This window comes from Tachysurus fulvidraco, chromosome 4 (assembly GCF_022655615.1).
Source record: "Tachysurus fulvidraco isolate hzauxx_2018 chromosome 4, HZAU_PFXX_2.0, whole genome shotgun sequence".
NCBI classification, from domain to species: domain Eukaryota; kingdom Metazoa; phylum Chordata; class Actinopteri; order Siluriformes; family Bagridae; genus Tachysurus; species Tachysurus fulvidraco.
The window spans coordinates 9,439,280-9,462,621 of NC_062521.1; the positions used below are offsets into that span (position 1 = coordinate 9,439,280).

General features: G+C 38.4%; 1 protein-coding gene across 2 annotated transcripts in view; it reads left to right on the top strand.

The window, feature by feature from the left end:
- Positions 1-23,342, top strand: part of tjap1 (tight junction associated protein 1 (peripheral)) — a 54,345-nt gene that overhangs the window by 19,849 nt on the left and 11,154 nt on the right. The window contains exons 2-7 of one of the 2 annotated variants that reach the window (XM_027150281.2): positions 1,336-1,462; positions 5,087-5,141; positions 8,855-9,050; positions 11,413-11,441; positions 15,070-15,231; positions 18,481-18,547. In XM_027150281.2, coding sequence (XP_027006082.1) covers positions 8,895-9,050; positions 11,413-11,441; positions 15,070-15,231; positions 18,481-18,547 — 414 coding nt within the window. In that variant the 5' untranslated portion in view covers positions 1,336-1,462; positions 5,087-5,141; positions 8,855-8,894. The remainder of the gene's footprint in view (positions 1-1,335; positions 1,463-5,086; positions 5,142-8,854; positions 9,051-11,412; positions 11,442-15,069; positions 15,232-18,480; positions 18,548-23,342) is intronic. The other variant, XM_027150282.2, reaches the window with a different exon arrangement.

Here is a 23,342-nt window from a genome sequence, read left to right on the forward strand (position 1 = left end):
ACTCGCAGGGAAAGTCCTTACTTTACCGCAGACCTCACTAAATGGCGGACTAAACTTTAAAAAGTACCAGGTTGTGCTTTTAAAAGCACTCTGATCCATTTCTGATAAATTCACCAGAATTAATAATCACATCCATAGCACTTTTCTCCAGCTGTGGGCACAGAACCATCAGATGTGTGCTTCACTGAACTGAGTCAGTGTTTACAGCGTGAGGTGCAGTGCATACTGGAACTTGGATTGTACTGTATTTATTCAGCACAAACATCCAAGCATTGAATAGCAACACACACACTTAAACCCCATGAAAAGGATTTTCTTCAATGAGTAATTTGCTGCAAACTAAATGATGACAGCATGGCTTCCATTTAAAAAAAAAAAAAAAACAACAACAACAAGAAAAAAAATTGGTTTTTAAAAGATGAATGGACAAATTTTGACTTGCAGTAAGTACTAACACACTGACTTGTATTTTCTGAAACCAGTTTAATAATAATAAAGTGGTGATTTAAGGTGTCGTGTACATCGAATATGTCCACAGATGTGCGGTGTACAGTCACGCAGTATAACCGAACTGAGAACCAGGTATCCTGCCATTTCTTGTCACCACACAGGAAAAGTACAGCTCTAAAGATTATTAATGGTGTTAAACTTTTAAAGGTGTAAATAAGAAACTACTGCATGACAGTTCAAATTCATTCGGCAATCTACAGTAGACAACTGTTGGGAGGAAATGTTTAGATCTTAAATCAGTACCCTGGCTTAGAGGAATCCTGGCTATCCAGAAATCTCTTTATCATTAGTTAGACACGTGATTTCATGGCTTGTTTTTCCATGATTCCTTAAACAATGAGAACATTTAACATATCAGTGCTTTCCTCCACAAATATACTGCTCACTGAAATCATACATTTGATCTCCCAATTTATTAAATCAATCTTTTTTTCCCCCTTCAAATTTGATCTGCTATGTTCACAGAACAGTTATATTAATAAATCCTGATTTGCTCTATAATATGTAATCTATTTATGCAATATTTATATGCCAAATAAGTGGGTGGAGATGAGATGAGCCATTTTCAGCAACCCCTCCCAAACCCCAGGAGGCCAGTCATTTTTTTCACTGATCTGAGTGCAGTAGGAACATCGCAACCCTTTTCATCACATCCAGTAATCAAGCTCTCCTAAATGTTATACTCTTTAACCACAATCACAACCACTTTAGCAGCCCGGAAGACAGATGCACGAGGTCATACACATGGTCCCACAAGGCTTTAGAGACTGGCAGCATGTGACTTTGGTGCCATGTTTATTTTCACCAACCTGTCTTTTGTTTCAGGTCATCAATAGCCTGGGAGTTCACATGCCAGGAGGAGAAGGGCAAGTTGGAGGAAGAGGAGAGCGAGAAGGATTGAGTTTCCCTGGTTACCGGAGGGACACGTTCACTGCAATGACTGGCGCTTGAGGTGAGAAACAACACATTCACTGTTGCGTTTTAATGCTCTTCTGGACCCCTATTTTGTATGTAACACATTCACTGTTGCGTTTTAATGCTCTTCTGGACCCCTATTTTGTATTTCTAAGGTTCTATCTGACGACTGTGTGATGTTATTGAGGCATTTTAGACCGCTCAGCAGCCTCAAATCTCATGGTTTAACTGTAGTATTTTAGTCATGTTCTGCTGTAGAATTTCTTTAATGCATTCCGGGACTTGTAAAGAACATGTTTAGAACATTACCTATTTTTCATATCGGACAGTCCGATCTCGCTTTGTCTTTACTCTGGCTGTGTGTTATCATTTTTGTATCATTCACTTTGTTTTACATGTCATAATGCTCACACTTTATATAATACTTAGTACTTATACTCTGTTGAATAGCCTTTATTTTCTTGGCCTTGTCATTTTCACAGTGAAATCAGAATTCTTTGTCTTTGTATGAAGCCAACACGCTTATATTCATTTCATTCGGCTCTCATTCCTGTCTTATCTGGGTTCAGCTGGGTGAGGATTAAGGAACTTGAAGCTACAGTACCTGACTCTGCCAATTGGCTACAAGTATAATGAGTCTTTTTTTTTTCCCTACCAGATGTGTGGATATATGAACCATGGTCTCATGTGTCTTGTTAAATTATTCAACGTGGGCTAGGTGAGCTCTAACCTGTCCCTGCTCAGGTGCTTGTTAATTATTAACTATCAAGTCTTCATTTCATTAATTTAACTCAGTCCTTTTTTTCTGTCTAATTGCACGCGTCCCTTCTTCCATCGCTCTACTGGTGTGTTCTAGATACTGTACAGTCTACAGTCGTTCATTCGCGTACAGTACATGCGCTAGCAACCGTTCTGAATGAATTCCGAGTCTGTCCCTCATTGTTTACCTGTGTGTTAGGATGGGAAGATGTCAGCATTGGTGCTGTTTGCGTCTCACTTCCAGGGCACCACCAGCTGACTGTCACACACAACCACTGGCCTTCACATTTGTTATTCTGTCACATCCTGCTGCAGAAGTGTATATTGCAGAAGGCCTTAAACATTACACAAAGGAAAGCTTTACATGCTGTATGCTGTCAAATCACCAGGGGGTCAATGCTCTATAAATGTGTCTGGGATGGGCTGATAAAATGTTTGCTGCAGATTTGTAAGCTGCTTATATTTTATCATAAGCTCATTAGCTTTAAATCTGGAGGAATTTTCGCAGATTGCTATGTCTGTGATGTATGTTATGCTATTTCTCTAAAGTTGTTGTTTAGCACATTTATTATCATGATTTATATTAAGAACAACCGTGATGTAGGTGTGTGTGTTAAAACAATGTCCACTAGAAAGGCAGAAGGCAGAATTATGAAGTAGTGGTGATATTTTTGCATGATCTTTCGCCTGCTAATAGAATGAATAGAGCTGTTTAGGATTTCATGGCTATTCACGGTATATGATAAAGTGGTCACCTCACCATTTTCAATAATATTTTGTTTTTTCTTCCTCTTCTCTCAACAAGTTTTCCATCCGTTCTCCTCACAAACACATTCACTTATAATGACAAAATAAATCCTGTAAATACAGTATAGTGTAAAATAGTGTTAATACTGGCAATGAACTGGCAGAGATCTTATGAGTGGCATTTTCAAAAAACTTTGTCCTCAAAATATCTGGGTCTTTCTGGGATTTTAGTTTCGTCCAAATTTGTCTGTACACACACATGTCTGGGATGCTTCTGCCATATTTGACTTCTGTTCAATAGCATTGGCAGTAGAAATAATCCCAGTTAGATGTGACATATTGGTAAAAATTCTATCATTGCCTATTTGTCATACACTTACAGAGCACTTTATGTAGTTATCTAGTCAGCATGGATAAGCAGCACAATGCATAAAATCAGTCAGGAGCTTTATTTAATGTTTCCGCTATCCTCAGCATGCTTTCAATGGATGATCTTAATGATTTTGACCATGACGTGTGTGTTTGCAGCCGCATGGGCTGGTATGAGTGTTTTTAAGAAACTTCCTGATCTCCTTGGGTTTTCATACACAGATAGTCTCTAGAGCAGGGGTGGGCAATTAATTTTTACAAGGGGCCACATGAGAAACCTGAATTGTGTCAGAGGGCCACACCAACGATAACTTGATCTTAATTCTGCTCAACTTTCTTCCATTGTAAAATGCACTAACTAAATTCTATATTTTGAATAGCTGGTACTGATAATCGGAAGAATAAAACTATTCTGTAAATATTTATATTAGGCAATGTGAAATTGTGGTGTATAGGTCAAATAGGAAAACAAAAACAATTATTGAATCAGTGCAATTTATTTTTAACTTGTTAATCTACACAAACAATGAAAAGCAACAAACAACTTAACGAGTTTATAGAAATACAGCAATACAACAAACAATAACTTGTAATGTTTTCCACCTCATTTTACCTCTTCAGTGAGAATAATCCAGTCTGTTCTGGGCTTGAACAAGGGCATTGACATCTGGCTGATTGTCTGAGGTGGCTATGCCAAGGACAGCTGAGAGGTGGTCAATAGTGATAGAGGATCTGTGTTTGGATTTGTTGAACTTCATCACTGAGAATGTCTGTTCACATACTTACTGTAGGTAGGTCCAAAGAGGACTAGAATCCTCTGAGCATGCCTCCTCAGTTGTGGAAAGTTCTCTTTTTTGAGGGTGGAGCAAAAGTCCAGCAGTGAGACTGACCTGAAGTGCTCTGCCAGAAGTGTGTCAGACTGCAGGTCAATGAGCAGGTCCATCTGAACAGCACTTGGTGCATTATCCACACTGCAGTTCGCTACAGACAGAGTGGGCGTGCTCGGATTGACTTTTCTTTTCTGCTCCACATTCTTCTCATATTTAGAATGGTAATCGGGATGTTTGGATTTCAGGTGAGAAATTAAACCCGACGTGGAGAAACTCTTTGCAGATACACCCCCTCTTGAAATTTCAGCATTGCATGTTTTGCAAATCGCTATCCGTGGGTCTTTCTCCGAGATATTGAAATAAGTCCTCACCACAGACATGTTGGCTCTTATCCAGATAACCTTGTGCTGGCTGCGCTTTTTAATTGCATCATTACAATTGCGTCTCGGCCGTGTTGTTTCTGTGATTTAGGTATTTCGGCAGAAGATTTTCGGTGGCCGAATGTTCGGTGCATCCCTATAATTTATCATTGGCCTCACGCGGGCCAGACAGGGACGTGCAAAGGGCTGGATGTGGCCCGTGGGCCGTAGTTTTCTCAGATCTGCTCTAGAGATTATATCTCAGAATGCACAGCAAATCTTGTGGCAGAGGTTCTTCAACAGAAAGACATTTCTTTATTTTTATAAACAAGTAGACACAATTTCAAAGATTTTATAATCCACTTTTTTATTTTTACCAGTTTTTTAATGGAGGATTAATACTATGAATGATGATTTATACAATATATGAAGGTGTATATGAATTAAGCCTTTGCTGGTTGTAATACTGGCCATTTACTGTGTTGATGGAAGGACTAATTTGCTGGTTAGCAGTTAAAATGTTTCCATGACATTTTCTCATTGCATTTGAAATGGATCTATGAGCAGGTTTACATGTTTCGTGTTTTTATGTTTCAGAATGTCCTGGGCCTGACAACAACTGAATCTCAGACACCACCACCTCACTTTTTGGGTATGTAACATTAATTAGTTAGGAGAGTCTGGTAATAGTTTTTTTTTTGTGGTCCTTTGGCAGCCTCTAGAAATAGCCTCAACTGGTTGAATCCATCTGTGTTCTGAACTCCCTAGTTGCTTTAGTAAAGACAGGTTGATGCGCACGACATGAAAAAGATGCTGCAGCTCTGTGATGAGCGTGAAATTATCTGCCCATCAAGAGGGATATTTACATCAAATGAGGCGATTTGAACTGTACTGACATGTGACTCATAAATTTGCAGTTTAATGTGTTGTACTTGCAGCATCTGATGTTTTGCTCTTCAGAATATATATAAGTGTACAGCAGGTCTTTAGTGTTTGTGCATCTGTACTTGTTTAATATTAAGGCCATTAGTTTAGCTCTAAACTAATATTTATAGCTCAGCATAACATTTTTTTTTTTGCCCATTTTGCAATTTTTCCTCAAAGCTTTGAGACAGCAGGAACATATTAACACCATCTTCCACACAGTCCCTGTAGGCTCCTACTGTCTGCTCATTCACTGTCACAGACATGACATTTAGTGAAGCTGACTCAAGCCTGCAGTGGCTGTTTCCGGGCCTCCGGTTTCTAAAAGGATGCTCCTTAGAGAAGAGAAATGGGCTCTGACTGCAAATGCTAGCTGGTCACTGCAAGGAAGTACACACAGTACCAGTTTGGCAACATTGGTGTTTGTGAGAATTAACCAGTAAATACAAGCATGCACATGCTTTAATAAAAGTTTAATCACCTTTTCTTTATTTTTAATGACACCAAAAGACATTCACTGCATCAAACATAATAAAACATATTTGGATCCTTTAATTCCAGTTTGATTAAAAAGAGAAAATCCTTACAGCAGATATACTACATTTACCAGAGAATAGGTCACTCTGGTGAAAAGACACATCGTGACACACACTCTGGTGACAAGACGCATTGCTAACTCAAACAAAACGACTGCATTGACATGTTCTAGTTTTTTTCTCTTATTGTTGCAACTGCTACAGCTTCAACTATAGATTTTCTTAGTATTATCGTATCGTCAGTGATTAGCTACATTGGTGGACATCTATGGAGTTATCACTGTTTTGTTAGTGGACCATCCTCTTACTGCTGGTGTAGCAGATCTACAGTAAAAACACTAACACTATTAAATTACAGTGTAGTTACTACAGAGGATATTGCACAGATATCACTCTGCAGCACCTACTAGAGGAAGGAAGAAGGTATTTATAAAATACAGTACTTAGTTTAATTATAAATAATGGTCTAATTTCTTTTAGTTTTTTTTTAATTGCTTAGCATTTTTGTTAGCAATTGTTTTTATTTTTCCATGTAATTTCATCTCTTATGCTGATCCATCATGTAGAGTTTTACTGTTTACTGTTTGGTTTGTGATTACTGTTATGAACTACAATAGACATGTTAGTCTATTTTTTTTTATTCATTTCCTCGAAGAATGACAATTAACCCATGTGAAATTCAACAATGCAAGTAAGCGACAAAATAATTGTAATTAAGCAATGAATTCACTTCTAACTGTAATTCAAATGTCAGAGTTCCTAGAAATGAATGACAACTCTTATTATGGAGTGCACTGAATTATAATGAAGGGCCTCGATTAAGAATGACTGCAGCTCTCGCGTGGGCCTGTAAGTGTAAAGGCCACATTATAAACCAAGCCCACTTTTCTGTTACTGATGGAACTTCTGTTGGTCCATTGATGAAAAATGTTCAAGGCTTTCCTCAAACGTACACAACTAGCGTGCGTAACAAGACGTAAAGGCACATGAAATCCTCATCTCTCAATTACTATCTTAAGAAAGACAAATCTGCATTGTTCTCCCAAGCTCTTTTGTCTTATATCTCCTGTGATAGAGGCTGATTTTTCTGAGTCATTGACTGCCTGTGAGTCATAAGCAAACTGTACCTAGATTATTTGGGTGAATGGATTTAACCATCTTTGTCTGTGTTCTTGTGTGCAATTTAGATTTCCTGTCATTTGGATGTGGTAGCACCAAATTATTAGAAAAACCTGCATAGGTAAAGCATGTGTTTGTAAAAAACATCAGTGATGCTGCAAGTTGAGTTTATTTACAGGCTGATTAAACAATAAAAAAACAACAGTCCAAAATCTGGTTCGAAGAATGTTGTTTTTTGGTGGTGCTTATTACAGTCTGTAATAAAGAAACTAATCTCCGTTTGTTGTAGTGTGAGATTACTAAGTGAAAATGTTAATCACACTCTATTATAGTGTAGATTACGATAACTATATCTACTTGTGAACTATTCTCACAAACGGCAATCCACTGATACCTTTAGTAGTTCCAGCGGTTTGGACTCAAACCTGAAAGAAAATGCTTTTGTTGTGCAAGCTTAACAAATTTAACAGAGAATGTTTTATTGTTAATGATAACCTTTATTGAATATTTATATGCATTAGAAGATTTATTAGTATTATCCCTTTAGCTTTAATGGCACTCACAAGCTAATGTAAAAGCTGATAATTCATGTTAGTTCAAAACCATGGGAGTGTCATCTGCTCTTCAGCGGCTCAGTCTGAAGTAATATCCGAACTTTCATACGAAGGGTTACAACTGGCACTTTTTTTAAAGCAAGCGCTTATATTTTCACTGTAGTATGTCCCCTGCATAAATGTGTGTCTGTTTGCATGTGTGTCGCTATGACCTGAAGCCCCTCCCTTAGTAGAACAGTCCTGTGAATGCCATTGATTTAACATTGGTGGAAATCTGTGACACACAAGCTTTTTTGTTCCTGTTTTATCAGTAAAGATGGGTCTCATTGTCCTTAAAATGTTGCTGTTTTAAAGAATGACCTCATCAAACAGGAAGGTCTGACCCAGTAAGCAGAGGAAAGACCTGTGGGTGTGATGGTTTTCCACACTGTTTTTGGCAGGCTATAAGAAGTGATTGGGGGAAATGGTGTCCAGTCCTTCCACATGATTTGTTGGCTTGTGGTGGTAGCAAAGTGTCCTCATGTAGTTGTTAATCAAACAGAGGGGTGAGATTTAATTGTGTTTTGTAATATCCATTAACTGCTTTTCAAATGCACTGGCTTGTTTTTGTGAAGTATGTCTGGCTTCTATAAAAGGGGTGTTCTAATTCATCTGGGTCAGAAAAGCTTAAGGGTCAACCCAATGTCAATGAGTCAAGGAATCCATAGTGCCAATTTTCCCCATTCTAACTTTTGCTCCCAATAAGAATAAACCTCCAATAGTGGTTTATCTGTTTGAAATACACTTTAGCTGGTAATCAGTCACTATCTTAAAGGGAAATACACTTTCGTCTTCTCCCCATTCATCCTAATCGTTTCTTGTTTTCCTCTCTCATGTAAAGCTTTGTTGCAAACATGCACACACACTTATTACACATTCTCACATGTTCAGTCAATTTTTTTGTAAAATACTCCACACAAACATTAACAGTTTAATGGTTATCTGAAATGGCAAGCCCCTCCCTCTCTTCTTCAATCTCTGATGGGCTGCTTCCGGCAGTTTTTCCTTACTGCCCAGTGCGGCTGCATGCATCAAAGCCTATCGATTTAAACTGTTTTTGATGGCAGTCGCTTGGGGAGATGGAAGTAGTGAGCTAGGGGAGAAAGAGAACAGATGAACTGAACAGCCTTTTTTTTTAATGAAGCAGGACTCTAGGTTGGTGGTCTTGTGTAACCTTTTATATGCTTTGGCAGGATAAACCGTCAGTGTGTGGACAGAGACTGAGCTTCTAGAATGATGAGTGCAGCCCCAGCCCGCAAGCCGTACCGCAAGGCACCTCCGCAGCACCGTGAAACCCGGCAGAACCATCCCATTTTACGAGAGGACCTTACTGGCAGCCCCACAGCAAACTGTGACTCTCTGGCTCCAGCACAACATGCCCCCAGCAAGGTAATTTGTCTCCAAGATTATTCTTCCCTTTTGCAGAGCACACAATTTACTAGACCTTACCCAAAATACCCGGACAGTCTTGAGGGTCCAGATGTTTTCTCATCATCGTGGTCAGATAGCGAACTGGATGTTTCTAGTCTCTCTAGCTTAGAGCTCATTGTCCTTCCTCCTCCACGGATATTCAGCCATGGTGCGGTCGGAGTGACCCTTTCTCCCAAACCGAGCAAGGGCATGAACAGGTTTATTAGCCGTAGCGAGGACCTTCTTCTGAAGTCTGTTGAAGAGGATCGTCCTATCTGGAAAGGGTCCCAGAAGAGTGCCCAGTGCATTTCCCCAGCCCACTCCAACAGATGTGGAGAGCGCTCATTAGTCTTTAAGGAAGAGGCAGAAATCTTTGTTCCCAGAGTGGAACAGCATCTTTCTACGTCTGTATTTTCAACACAGGCACCTCCAACCAAGGGTATCCTCAAACAGACTCAATACCTGGGCGTACATGCAAAGGACAGTCTACGCAAGTCCAAATCAGCTGAGATGCTGATAAGGAGCCACAGCCCTAAGAGAAAGCCCAAGAGCATGTCCTTGGACCGGGAGAGGAAACCAGCTGTGTCTTCCCTAGGACTCGATGCCAACACATCCTCTGCTTCACCAAGTTCAGTACTGCCAGAATGGAAGATCCAGTTCCTGGAGGAAAAGCTTAAGTTCTCACAGTTTTTGGATGAGATTACATACAGTGTTTTGAGCCCTGCTAGCTTGAACTTGCTGGGTTATAAAAAGCAAACCTTTAAAGGAATCCAGGCCCAGCTGAGTCCTTGTCAACAAGATGAACCCAAGAAGCATAGAGGAAAGGAGCATGAGAGGAACCAACCATTGGGTGCATGTGACAGCCAACAGGACACTGAAGCTATGAGAGAAAAGACAGGCAGGCATTTTTCTTTGACAAAGGACAAACTGGAAAAAGAACCAGAGAAATGGCATATGGGACAACATAAATCCAAAGATTCTGATTATAGACGGATGGACGTTGGCGTCGATTCCATGCATAGCGGTGATGCAGAGTGGGATGGCAGAATTCGACAGGGGGTTCAACAACAGTCATCACCCCAGTCAGCCCAGCTGGAGCTCAGGACTCAGCCAAATGACACAGTGAATAAATTAGGGCTGACAAAGGCTCCAATGTCTACAGTTCATATGGAAAGTGCAAACATTCCAGTATCAGAAACTGCTTTTTTGGTTTTAACACAAATTAAGGTATGTGTACCAATTTTTGTTAATTCATTCTCCAGACCCCTCTGTCTTTGTCAAATCTCAGCCATGTTCTTTAGAGGCACCTGGCAAATCAAAGAGATGATAATGTATACAAGGTTTACTGATTTTAAACAGACTTTTTTTTTATTTACCAGAGAACCAGATTAGAATAGCTATGTGGAGTTGTCTGACATAACCACATGCTCCCTTGTTAAATTCCAGATATATTGAGGCTTAAAACCACCAAGACGACGTGTACAGAACCTTGAAGGAGACGTTCTTCTTTTTAGTAAATTGTGGAGAACATTCAGTTGAATGTAGTAATTATGTACTAATTCAAAGTAAATCATAATACTTAAACTCAGTTTAATGCAATTGTCATAATTTGCTGTTTGGATTTTTTCATTATTTGTTCTAAACAAAATCTGCACATTATTGGATTGAACTGTATTAGTAACAGCTCAATTAGTCTGCGAAATGGTGAGATTATTAATGAAAACCTACTTTTGCAAGGTTGTTACCGTATTGAGAACTTACATTTAGCAAATTTACAACACCAAATGAATGGATGTACATGTTATGATTTTGTATCTATCCTTATTGAATGTATGTTTTACTAGATGGTATACACCTTAGAAATGGGATGCTAATGTACAAATTATCAGATGCTCTCTACGTTTTTTTCTTTCATTCTTTTTTTTTTAATTTTTAAAAAAATTTTTTTTAGTGAACTCATATTTTAACAGTTTTATTTATTAAGTTAACTGTGGGATGTTTGGGATTTTAATTTGCAGAAGACAACAGCTGCCAGAGAAATTTCACAGCTTCACAAAACAAGGATATTAACCTCCCATGCCAATTAACTCTCCATATTTCTGCATGCGCTTGTTCTTAATTAACAATTTTGTTGTCATGTGCAAGCTGTTCATACTTAATTGTACTTGTAATTGTAGGTTGAAATCACTGCTTTTAATTGCCAGGGAGGTGAAAATACTTTTATAAATCAGACCAGATCGATAATTTAATGATAGAAACATTCATACTTGCCTGATCTTATATGTATTATATGTACTCTTATTTTCATTGCATTTAAACTAATGCTTATGTATTTTTGCAGGAGTCGGTTTCAGATGCAGACAAAGTCAAGTAAGTGCCTGTTGTTGTTTTTTTTTTTTGCTCTTTTTCTTGCTGTATAAATTAAACACTCATGTTTTTTTTTCCCCTCGTCATATTGGATGGCAGTCTGTTGCGTGTGCATCACTGTGTTGCTTTTCATGGACCTTACATAATTCATGAGAGATATTTTTAGTATGCTAACCATGTTCATGTTATGTGTGGACAGCATGTTCTTTATTTCTAGCTGAGGGGTTTTACTGTTTAATTTAAACCTGACATACCCCTGTCTGGGGCAACAAGATGAAGAACTGACAGACATACTAGACCTCATGGGAAATGTGTAGGGCAGGTGTCAATCAACGGGAGTGACTGAACATCTCAGTGCAGAGATCAATCAGAGCGCAAAAAAACTTTTACTTTGACTTTCACTGTCTTGCTGTTTTAAGTACATTAATGCTCAGCATGATCGCTGGTGTCTCGTTAGCCACTGAGGAGAGCCGACCCAGTAGTTCCTGCTCTGTCATCTGTGCAAAGCTGCTGGAGTCATGTTTTGACCATTTTCAATTATTCAGAATTAGCCATAGGAATCACTTTTTAGTGATGCATATACGTTTTTTGTATTTATTGTTTCACTGCATTATAATGTACTTCCTTATGCCCTTGTATTATACTAAATATTTCAATGGAATTGTTCAAGCACAGCATATCCTGGTGAAAATTAGTAGCATGACATTAAGAATCATTGTTCGAGTGAAATGCCTCAGTGAACGTAAACAAAAAAATGTCGACCGAAAGTGATATTTAACCGAAGCCACGTGAGAATGGTAGCTTTATTGATTGGCCTAGATGCTCACTCATTAGGGAAAAGCAGTGAATGTTTTGCAAGGCTTGACCAACTTTCTTTTTTTTCTTTCTTTCTTTTTTTGTACCTTGTCAATGTCAAGGTCAAAGCCCAGCCATCCCGAGAGTCCAGGTCCTATTAATGCTCTGCTTTCAGTTGTTCACTAAAGAGGACGGACTCATGTGGAGAGTCATACTTCGGAGCTCACAGTTAATGGAGAATTACAACTTGCTGCACATTTGATTGCTAAAGCAGTCTACAGCATAAAACCTCTTGAATAAATAAAGCTGATGGTGATTAGGAACTTGTCTTTTCTCCAGGTTAATTGGAAAGCCTTCACTTCCTTTCCACATCAGGTACCACACTCTGTAACACAGAAGACCGTTAATACGAACAAGGAACTTAATTCCTACTTACTAACGGGTCTGGTCCATTTTCTATAATGATGAATTCTTACTGCCACAGAAAAAGGCCATTTTATCTGACTGTCGATAAATCGATCTTCAGACTGCTAGAATATTTACCAGATAATCAACTACTAATTTTGTCTTGTAGCTCGTTGGCAAAAATGCAAGATTATATCTCTCCAGTTATAATGTCCGGCTTTGAAAAGCTTGCTGTGTTGATGTTCAAAAGTATGTTTCCCCTATGAAGCTTGTGAAAAGAAACATGTGCAGAATAGGGTCAAGTCAGTCAAATGCTTCTCCTTATTGTGCTTCTCAAAAACACCACCACTTTTTCCCAGAGCAGCCTGTATTTCTCTCGAAGTTGTTTGTGGGTTTTTCTTTGCGTCCTGAACAATTCTTCTGGCAGTAGCGGGTGAAATCTTTCTTGATCTAGGTGTGGAAACTTCCTTTTAATAGCCATTTAAACCTATGTGTGACAACCTGTGCGTTTATAATGTGGCCAAACATTCAAGGATACGTAAACTTTCAGTTAACATTAGGTTTTAAAAAGGTGATGATTTTAAAATGTGATGATTATTACTTCACGTGAGCACTATCCTTAAATAAGAAAAAATCTTATCATACTTTCCAAATAAATGGAAATATTTAACAAATTCTTTCAGGGTATGCAATCTTTTGTGCATGTGTGTGTATACACCATACAAACACCACTCAAAAAAAATAAATGAGTTCACCATTTGAGTGGTGTATGTGTAGAAGAGTGTAAAATGTGATCATTAGCTGTTTTGAAGTCCACATATGCTGATTTTATCTTAGATGTTAATATGACCTTTCTGTTCTGAAAGGCTTAACATGACAATAGGATCATTCGGTCAGACAGGAAGGAGACGGTATATCAAATCCTCAGATTAAAATGCACATTAATGGATTGTGTGCAATGGTATAATGTATAAAGAGACTTCTAGAAGCAAGGGCGCACACACACACACACACACACACACACACACACACACACACACACACACACACACACACACACACACACACACACACACACAAACACAAACCTATGCATGCCAGGACCCAGTTACTGGAAGTAATGGCTAGTGCACTTTTCACTTAAGTGGATATAGAGAGGAAAGTGAGATGGGTTATCACAGAAGAGAAAACATTATAATAATATAATATGGAATCATTTATTAAGTTGGCTGCATTTATTCCTAAATTGTTCTTAGGTGCCTTTACAAAAGCAATTTGATCTCTATGAAAATCCCATCATTTTTAGAAAACATTCATGCTCTTGAGTCTGTGTAAATTTACAATCAGCCAACTTAATGTAATCTTCATCTTGGTTCAGCTTTAACACGCATAGCCATAAGCTGTAAACAAATGCCTCAGATGATGGAAGATTTAGCTCCGATAAGGGAAAGGATGCTTAAAGACCAGAGAATGAAACTTTGCTGTGAAATCAGTTCTGTTTGACACACCTTTCAACTTTCATTTCATACTCGGTGTACATGATCACCTGGGTACAGGGTAGAGCTGGGTGGCTTCTCTGTTTTTATGCCACTATTTTCTTTGTCTTTTTTTTTTTTTTTTAAACTTGATTCACATATAATTGACCTTTTTTTTGTGTGTGTGTCCGTGAAACCCTTTCATGAATGTGTTTAACACGTGTGTGTTCAGTGTACACATGCGAGTGTTACATTATTATTTGGTTTTCCTTACACAAACATTCACATACAATTTACTATTATTTTTACTGCTTTTTTTTTGTCAAGCTTTCTGACTTTATTTTGCCCTTTGCTACATTTGTTTATTTATTTATATGGAGAAGATCTTTGAACAAATCAGACTTTTTTGTGATTAATTTATTTTTTAATTATTTAGCAATCTGTACATGCTTTTTGTTTAATTAGAAAGCTGAGGGTTTCTGGGAAATGGTTTTAATGTGAAAGAGCAGCATGTCCCCAGAGCCCCAGTAAGAGCACTGCAGAGACAGTTCTGTAGCACATAGCAGATGTATTGTGTCTCATGACAGTTGCCCTTGTCTCCTCACCACATAACCAACTGCCCTCAGCACATAATGCCCTCATGTTCTCTCTCTCTCTCTCTCTCTCTCTCTCTCTCTCTCTCTCTCTCTCTCTCTCTCTCTCTCTCTCTCTCACTCACACACACACACACACACATTTTCTATTTACATATGTGCATGCCTTCACAAATATCCATTAGATTAGTTTTGCAGACACACATAAGCATTAAGTTTTGGACGCAGTCCGGATGCAGGATTCAAAGTAATGTATAGGACAGGATGTACTTGGTCAAGTAGTTTACTTACGGAACAAGCCATTTCTCAAGCACTAATATATTAGAGGTATTGATTACAATTTTTTCCTGTGTATGTTTCCAGGATCTTACAACAGCAGAATGAAGACCTGCGTCGCCATCTCACACATACCACCCACAAAATGGAGGCAATGGAGGCGGAGTTTGACAGCCGTCAACACTACATGCAGACAGAGATGGGCCGAACACGAGACGATCTGGAGAAGATGAAAGACAAGTTTCGAAGGTTAGACCTACCATCTGCCTTTGTCTCTCTCTCTCTCTCTCTCTCTCTCTCTCTCTCTCTCTCTCTCTCTCTAATACCCTATGGATGTATTAGCTCAGTGACTCTGCCTTACTCAGTAACACACTATCGGCCAGACAAACTGAATCAGCCTCCCGTGGCTGTTGACTGGCTTTCACCATCTGCTTCTGTACTTACTCTGTCTGGGACTTTTACCTCTTCTTTCCAACAAGCAGCGAACACCTTTCTGTTTCTAATGACCTTAATAAAAGTAATAAGAGCATAAATATGCTGAGCACCAACAGTTTAAATTAATCTGATGTTCACAAGGCCTGCTGAATTTGTTTGACTGGAATGAGTGTCTGAAAAATGCTCAATTTCATCAGTGATTTAGGTCATTTGCCTTGAGCACTTCTGTCCTTTCCAGTGTCTCACGGTTACACTCAAGACCACTCATCTTTCACAACTGAATCAAGACCACCTCACTTACACTATTTAAGTGTCTGTACTTGAAACACTAAAGACGGTAACTGAATTGAATTAATTGGATTTCATTCAGCTCAGTAATTTAGTGGGATTTTGTTTAATCACCAAGAAAGCAACCCAAAGTGTGTATCACATGCAGGAGTGCACATGAACATCACCACAAAGAGAAAACAAGTAAGCATTGGGAAGACGTTACTGATGCTGTAATATTTTACCTGGCCAACAGATATAATATACATCAAAACTACAGTATAGTATCCCACCATCTCTCAGGGTAAGAGGTAGCTATACATGAAGACTCTCTTCTGTTCTGGCTCCGAGGTGGTGGAATGAACTTCCCCTAGATGTTCGAACAGCTGAGTAACTTGGCATCTTCCTACGATGGGTGAAGACCCACACCTGACTGAACTTCTATTTTTAAACTTTATGCAAATGTTAATTTAAAAATGTACCTATTGTATCTGTATTGTGTATCCTATTCATCCAGCATGATTTGCTCTCATTTACTGTCACTTGTTTCCTCTGCGCTCATCTTCCTGATTAAGTCAGTGTCTAATTCTGGTGCAATCAGACCGGTCTTTATTTCCAATCAGGCTGCGTACCTGTCTCATAAGTTTCTCAATGGCAGCCGGATTCAATCAACATCCTTCCTGTCAAATCAGAGACTGCATTGCGGCTTTTACTCCCCTTCTTCAGCCCGCAGTGCTGGTTTGTATAATAGTCAAATTGGATAACAATCAGGTAATGAATGTGTGCCAGTGTGCATCAGTGTATGAATGTGTATCAGTGTGTGAATATGTTGTGCCATGCTCACATGTTTGTAACATGCACTGGTGTAACCCCAGAGGCCTTCTACATTCAAGTTGTCATTTTTAAATAATAGTTTGTGTTTTTCGTCTTTTCTCCAGTTTATCAGCAACCATTGCCCAGTCTGACCAAATCTGAGGAACCAACCTAATTTACCTCTGCCATTTAATTGGATATTCTGTTTTCTGTCTATTCCTGGATAAACATTGTCTAATGTTGGTTACCAAACACACTGTGCATGGGTCAATGATACCCGAGTTATATTCCACATTATGAATTTATGGCTGTACTCATTGGCAATCGGTGGTGCTTCTGAAAATGAATGTATTCAGTTTTAATTGTTGACACAGAGAACCCCTTGCGTAAAATAAAATTGATCAGGAAGAGAGAGTAAGTATTAATGTGAAATAGACTCAATCGGTCAATCCCAGTTATTATGTGTAAGCACAAATTTCTATTGATATTGATGCTCCCTTATTAAGTCGATGTGTATGTACGGGAATAATGTAGTGTTGTATACAGGATCTGCAAGGCTGAGACTTGATGAATTGAAACAGAGTTATAAAACATGAATTGTTCTCAACCCACAGTCCATGTACTGAGAATGTGTTGAGAATTGAATATTAGATGAAGGCATAATCAGACAGCAAAGCAGGGCATATTAATGCACTGTGTAATATCGTGTGGTCAACAGATCAATCAGCGTGTTTGCCAGAGTCCCAGTCGACGATGTGTTGTATGTGTTTATGTTGTGTGTCTATCCTTTCTCACTATATTTGGATATATGTACCGTATAGAGCATATTAACTGTATTGAACCATCAGAGTATTATAAGCACGCATGACCATTGTAGATCAAATAATGTTTAGCTCAGGGAAATCAGCATAGTGTTCTGATTTCTAGGCATCAGATGATTTATTAGAGCGTCGATACATTTTTATTTTGAAGGTGGAGTCGTGACATCAGTTGTGAAGCGATTAGCTGCAATTCCAAAATATCAATATGAACCGAGTTTGGATGAAAACTGCAGTTAGGTTTTGGACACTAATGTTGATTGATGATGATACATCAATATTGATAACACTTGATGTAACTCTGCTCAACAAAAATTAATGGATGGTTCCTGTGTGGGTCATTTGTCTAATGACTCATCAGATCGGCAATCTCCAAAATATTAATGTTTTCATTGTTTATTTTATTGATTTTTTGGAGCTCTTTTGGTTTGATAGACAATGTGACCTTTTATTGGGTAATATTTAAAAAAAAAAAAAAACACTATATAATAAAAGTACCAGACAAACAAAATGTGTTTAATGTGACTGGGAATCCAGTGTCATTATAACGGAATGAAATACATTTTGAAGCATTTATTACTGTTAAATGATATGTAAAGGCCAACAACTATGATTTTTATGCATTCCATGCATGAACACATTTCATATCTAAATGCATTTCAGCACAGTTTAAGAACACCACATGTCCTGGGGATATATGTGTATTGCTCCTAATTGTAGGCAAGAAGTAACGTGTTATGGTGAGAAAAATACATGGCTTTTTTTGTGGTCATTTGTGTACAAGTCTCAGACCTGCATAAAACCTGCCAAAAAAAAAAAAAAAACAATACCCCACTGCTTCCCAGAGGTCTGTTTGACTGTCTTGCTCATTTTAAATCTGAACACAGGCCATCCCTGCCTTGTGTCAGTGCTGCCTTATTACGGATTTTGAGGATAAAGGATATATAACATGGCCAGCCTGTATCACTCGAAATGTAAGGCAGAAAACAGGCTGCTGAAATATTGCATCCAGAAATGCATTGCTGAATCGCTAATTGTAAACTACAGTTGTGTGTTAATGACTGGTCCTTCATCTCTTAAAAAAAGCAGAGCATTAGCTGATGCAAAGCTAATCGAGTGTTTCTTCCTGTTCCTGCAGTGTTAATTATGTGTGTTTCTCCCACAGACTGCAGAACAGCTACACAGCCTCACAGAGAGCCAACCAGGATTTGGAAGAAAAGCTTCATGCCTTGGTAATCATTCTCCCTTTTACCTTTATCTTCTAAATTCATTTTAGTAACAGATGTCTTTCATTCCCTTTCTTTTGGTTTCACTAATATAATGATCTTCAGTATGTATGGAGGGAGTCAGCACAGCATTTATCTCACTTCATGCCACAGGGATTAGATTAGACTCTGTAACACTGACAAACATTTAGCATGCTTATTAAATACTTTTTTTCGTATGCAGTGGCACTTACACTGTATATTCTTGGTCATGCTGCTGCTCCTTAACTCCTTTTTAACTCATTTATCACACTCTGTGACTTGCAAAAAAATATTTTTGTTTTTGTTTTGTGTAATAATATTTCTGAACCCTTTAAGTTTTCTTCAAATCTAAAGAAATAGCTCCTAATAAACCATCTGGTCATCTTCCCAAACACTTGTTAGAAAGGTTTATTGCTACTACCCCTGCACCCATACGGTTTATTTGTGCAGTATTGTTCAAAATAATAGCAGTACAATGTGACTAACCAGAATAATCCATGTTTTTTTTTGTTTTGTTTTTATTGCTATGTGGCAAACAAGTTACCAGTAGGTGCAGTAGATTCTCAGAAAACAAACAAGACCCAGCATTCATGATATGCACGCTCGTAAGGCTGTGCAATTGGGCAAATAGTTGAAAGGGGTGTGTTAAAAAAAATAGCAGTGTGGCATTCAATCACTGAGGTCATCAATTTTGTGGAAAAAAAGAATCAGGTGGCCCCTATTTAAGGATGAAGCCAGCACTTGTTGAACATGCATTTGAAAGCCTGAGGAAAATGGGTCGTTCAAGACATTTGTTCAGAAGAACAGCGTACTTTGATTAAAAAGTTGATTTGAGAGGGGAAAACCTATAAAGAGGTGCTAAAAATTATAGGCTGTTCAGCTAAAATGATCTCCAATGCCTTAAAATGGAGAGACGTGGAAGAACACGGAAGACAACCATCAAAATGGATCGAAGAATAACCAAAGCGGCAAAGGCTGAGCCAATGATCAGCTCCAGGATGAGCAAAGACAGTCTGGAGTTACCTGTAAGTACTGTGACAGTTAGAAGACGTCCGTGTGAAGCTAATCTATTTTCAAGAATCCCCGCAAAGTCCCTCTGTTAAAAAAAAGGCAGAAGAGGTTACAATTTGCCAAAGAACTGGCCTAAAGAGAAATGGAGGAACATTTTGTGGACTGATGAGATTAAAATTGTTCTTTTTGGGTCCAAGGGCCACAGACAGTTTGTGAGACGACCCCCAACCTCTGAATTCAAGCCACAGTACACAGTGACGACAGTGAAGCATGGTGGTGCAAGCATCATGATATGGGCATGTTTCTCCTACTATGGTGTTGGGCCTATTTATCGCATACCAGGGATCATGGATCAGTTTGCATATGTTAAAATACTTGGTCATGTTGCCTTATGCTGAAGAGGACATGCCCTTGAAATGGTTGTTTCAACAAGACAATGACCCCAAACACACTAGTAAACGAGCAAGTCTTGGTTCCAAACAAACAAAATTAATGTTATGGAGTGGTCAGCCCAATCCCCGGACCTTAATCCAATCGAGAACTTGTGGGGTGATATAAAAAATGCTGATTCTGAAGCAAAACCAAGAAATGTAAATGAATTGTGGAATGTTGTTAAAGAATCATGGAGTGGAATAACAGCTGAGAGGTGCCACAAGTTGGTTGACTCCATGCCACAAAGATGTGAAGCAGTTTTAAAAAACTGTGGTCATACAACTAAATATTAGTTTAGTGATTCACAGGATTGCTAAATCGTAGAAACAAAAACGTTTGTGCAAAATAGTTTTGAGTTTGTACAGTCAACGGCAGACACTGCTATTTTTTTTAACACACCCCTTTCAACTAATTGAACATTTGCACAGCCTTAAGAGCATGCATATCATGAATGCTGGGTCTTGTTTGTTTTCTGAGAATCTACTGCACCTACTGGTAACTTGTTTGCCACGTAGCAATAAAAAAAATACTAAAAACCTGGATTATTCTGGTTAGTCACATTGTACTGCTATTATTTTGAACAATACTGTATAAGACTTAACAACTGACATTGTCTCCAAGCAGCTTTACAGAAGCATAGAAACAGAATAAAAGTAAAGTTTAAAATTAATTTAGTATTTATCTCCAACATTAATCCCTAATGAGCAAGCCTGATGTGACGGTGGCAAAGAAAAACTCCCTGAGATGGTATAAGGAAGAAAACTTGAGAGGAACCAGACTCAGAAGGGAACCCATTCTCATTTGGGTGACACTGGACAGTAAATAATGTCAATGTAAATAATGTTTTTCCTACAACAGTTTGTAGTCTAGTGGAATTGTGCAACCAAGAGATCCTGAAGTACTAATAGTTCAGCGTAATTTCTGAGGTCATTATAGACTTTAACATTAATTCATTCCTGACAAAGTCTTCAAATGTTCACTGATCATCCTGAGCACAAAGCTGACCAACACAACAGCAGTTCAAATCTCATGGGTCACGGGCTGTTCATGGAGTTTTATCCCCAGTAGAGTGTACCACCAAGCAACGATACTCCAACCAGGGTTAAAGGGTCACGATAGATAGGTCCGGAAAGAAGAAGAGATCTAACTGGGAACTCCGAACAATGGGAGCTCTGGAATGGCACGTATAGCTCGAGAGAGACAGAAAGAGAAAGCAAAAGAGAGAGAAAATCTTAGGTATGTTGTAATTATATGAGGGTTTTATATCGTGGGATGTGTGCATACTAAGGGCTGAAGTCCACACATGCATGGCCATGTCTCACTGTCTCATGTTTATCTGAGCCTTACATGACATTTTCAGCACTTTACTTTGCAGGTTTTTGTATCCAAAATAAATGAAGGAGGGAGGGTTCGGGTTAGGTTAAACGGTTAAAGCAGCACTGATAAAGAATGGCATGTATCTCAGAAAATCAGCAAATTCTCCGACACTGGGAATTTGCTGAGATACATGCCATTCTCTATCAGTGCTGCTAAGAAAATATTTATCCAAAGAAAGGAAGACCATATGAAGCCCACAAGCTCAACCCACTGTATATACAGTACCATGCACTGCACTTTACTTTATCATGACCACTTATCACATGACTTACTGTACTGTCCTGATATCAGCCTCTGACTTTGAATATGAATATTTACTTCAGTCCAGTGTCACCCAAATAAGGATGGGTTCCCTTCTGAGTCTGGTTCCTCTCAAGGTTTCTTGCTCATATCATCTCAGGGAGATTTTCCTTGCCACCGGCTTGCTCATTATATTATATATACACACACACACACACACACACACACACACACACACACACACACACACACACATACACACACACACACACACACACACATACATACAGAGAGAGAGTAGAAGGATGTGTGTATCTGGCAACTCAAGTCCCAGACATGGACACCTATACACCCTCATGCAGTACAGAAGTAGTCCAAAATCATATGGAAACCACAATGGCTCTGTGGGTTACCAAAATAATTAGGCAGATTTACGAATTGACAGGGTTGAGTTGACTAACAATAAAACTAGCTGTCTTGTCAATAAATATAGGGATTGAATACTAAGTTGTCATTTTATAGTCCTGCTTATTTTGCCTACTAATATGAGCAATGTCAAGTGCTCATATTAGTAGGCATACAGTAATGCATATACAATTAACTTAACTTTTTTGTTCCTGTATTAATGTTAATGTTTATAATTTTAATTTAACAACAGGATTGTATCAGACAGTATATTATAAACTTGTTGTATTATGATGAGGATTTTGTTGAAAAAGTAAAATGGAAATTGTAAATGGAGTTTAAAAGGTCAGTAAATTTGTAAGTGTGATAAGAATGAAAAATGTTAGTGATTTTTTTTTTCCCCCTCAACATTTAACATTACTGGAAAATGTATTTTATTTCGTTTCTTAAATTTTTTTGATGTTTCTGATCAACATTGTCGTATGTCTATGTTTAAGTGTTTTCATCATTTGATTTCCAGGCACTTTAAATTTAATAAATCCTGAAATATCTACACATTGTCATATAATCACATCTATGGTGGTATTATTTATATATATATATATAATTTTTTTTTAATGGCTCATGACTCATAAATGACTCATTGTGTACAATCATACTATGCTTTGTGCCCATCAATTCTTTCTCTTTTTCCATCTTCTCCTCTTATTTACTCATGCTGCCATAACTTGGATCTCACATTGCCACAACCATCACCATCAGGCTGCCATCAGTCAAAACTGGGTTCATGCAGTTGCGTGATCACTCATTCTCTTCTATGTGCTTACACTTCAATGTGCATTAGTGTAGATGTCATTCTCCAGTCTCTAGTGTCTCACCCTTCTGTTCTCCCTCTGCATGGCAGTGCTTTGATATCAGCAGCATGACTCTAGAGTCCAAGTGTGCAGTACAGTGGTTGAAAAGCTCTAACTGTTGTATTTACTGTATAAGATTTTGTCTGTCAGACCTTTACAGTCTCTTTTATACTCTGCACCGATGCATCAGTACTAAAGAGAAATCCATTCCTGTTGTGAGATTTAATGTGAGATTCTTTTAGAATGAGCCATCAGCAAAATGTGTGCTTGCTGAGGGGCTTTAGGCATTTCGACTACTGAACTTCAACTGTGGCTGTTCAATATATAAACAGTGCTCAAGTTTCTGTCTTCTTTCTCTGTCTCTTTTCTTGTCTTCCCCTTTCTCACTCTTTTGGATTGTCTTTTAGTCTAGGACTGATATTACTAGTTTTGCATTGACTAGTTTTAATAAACAGCTGCCT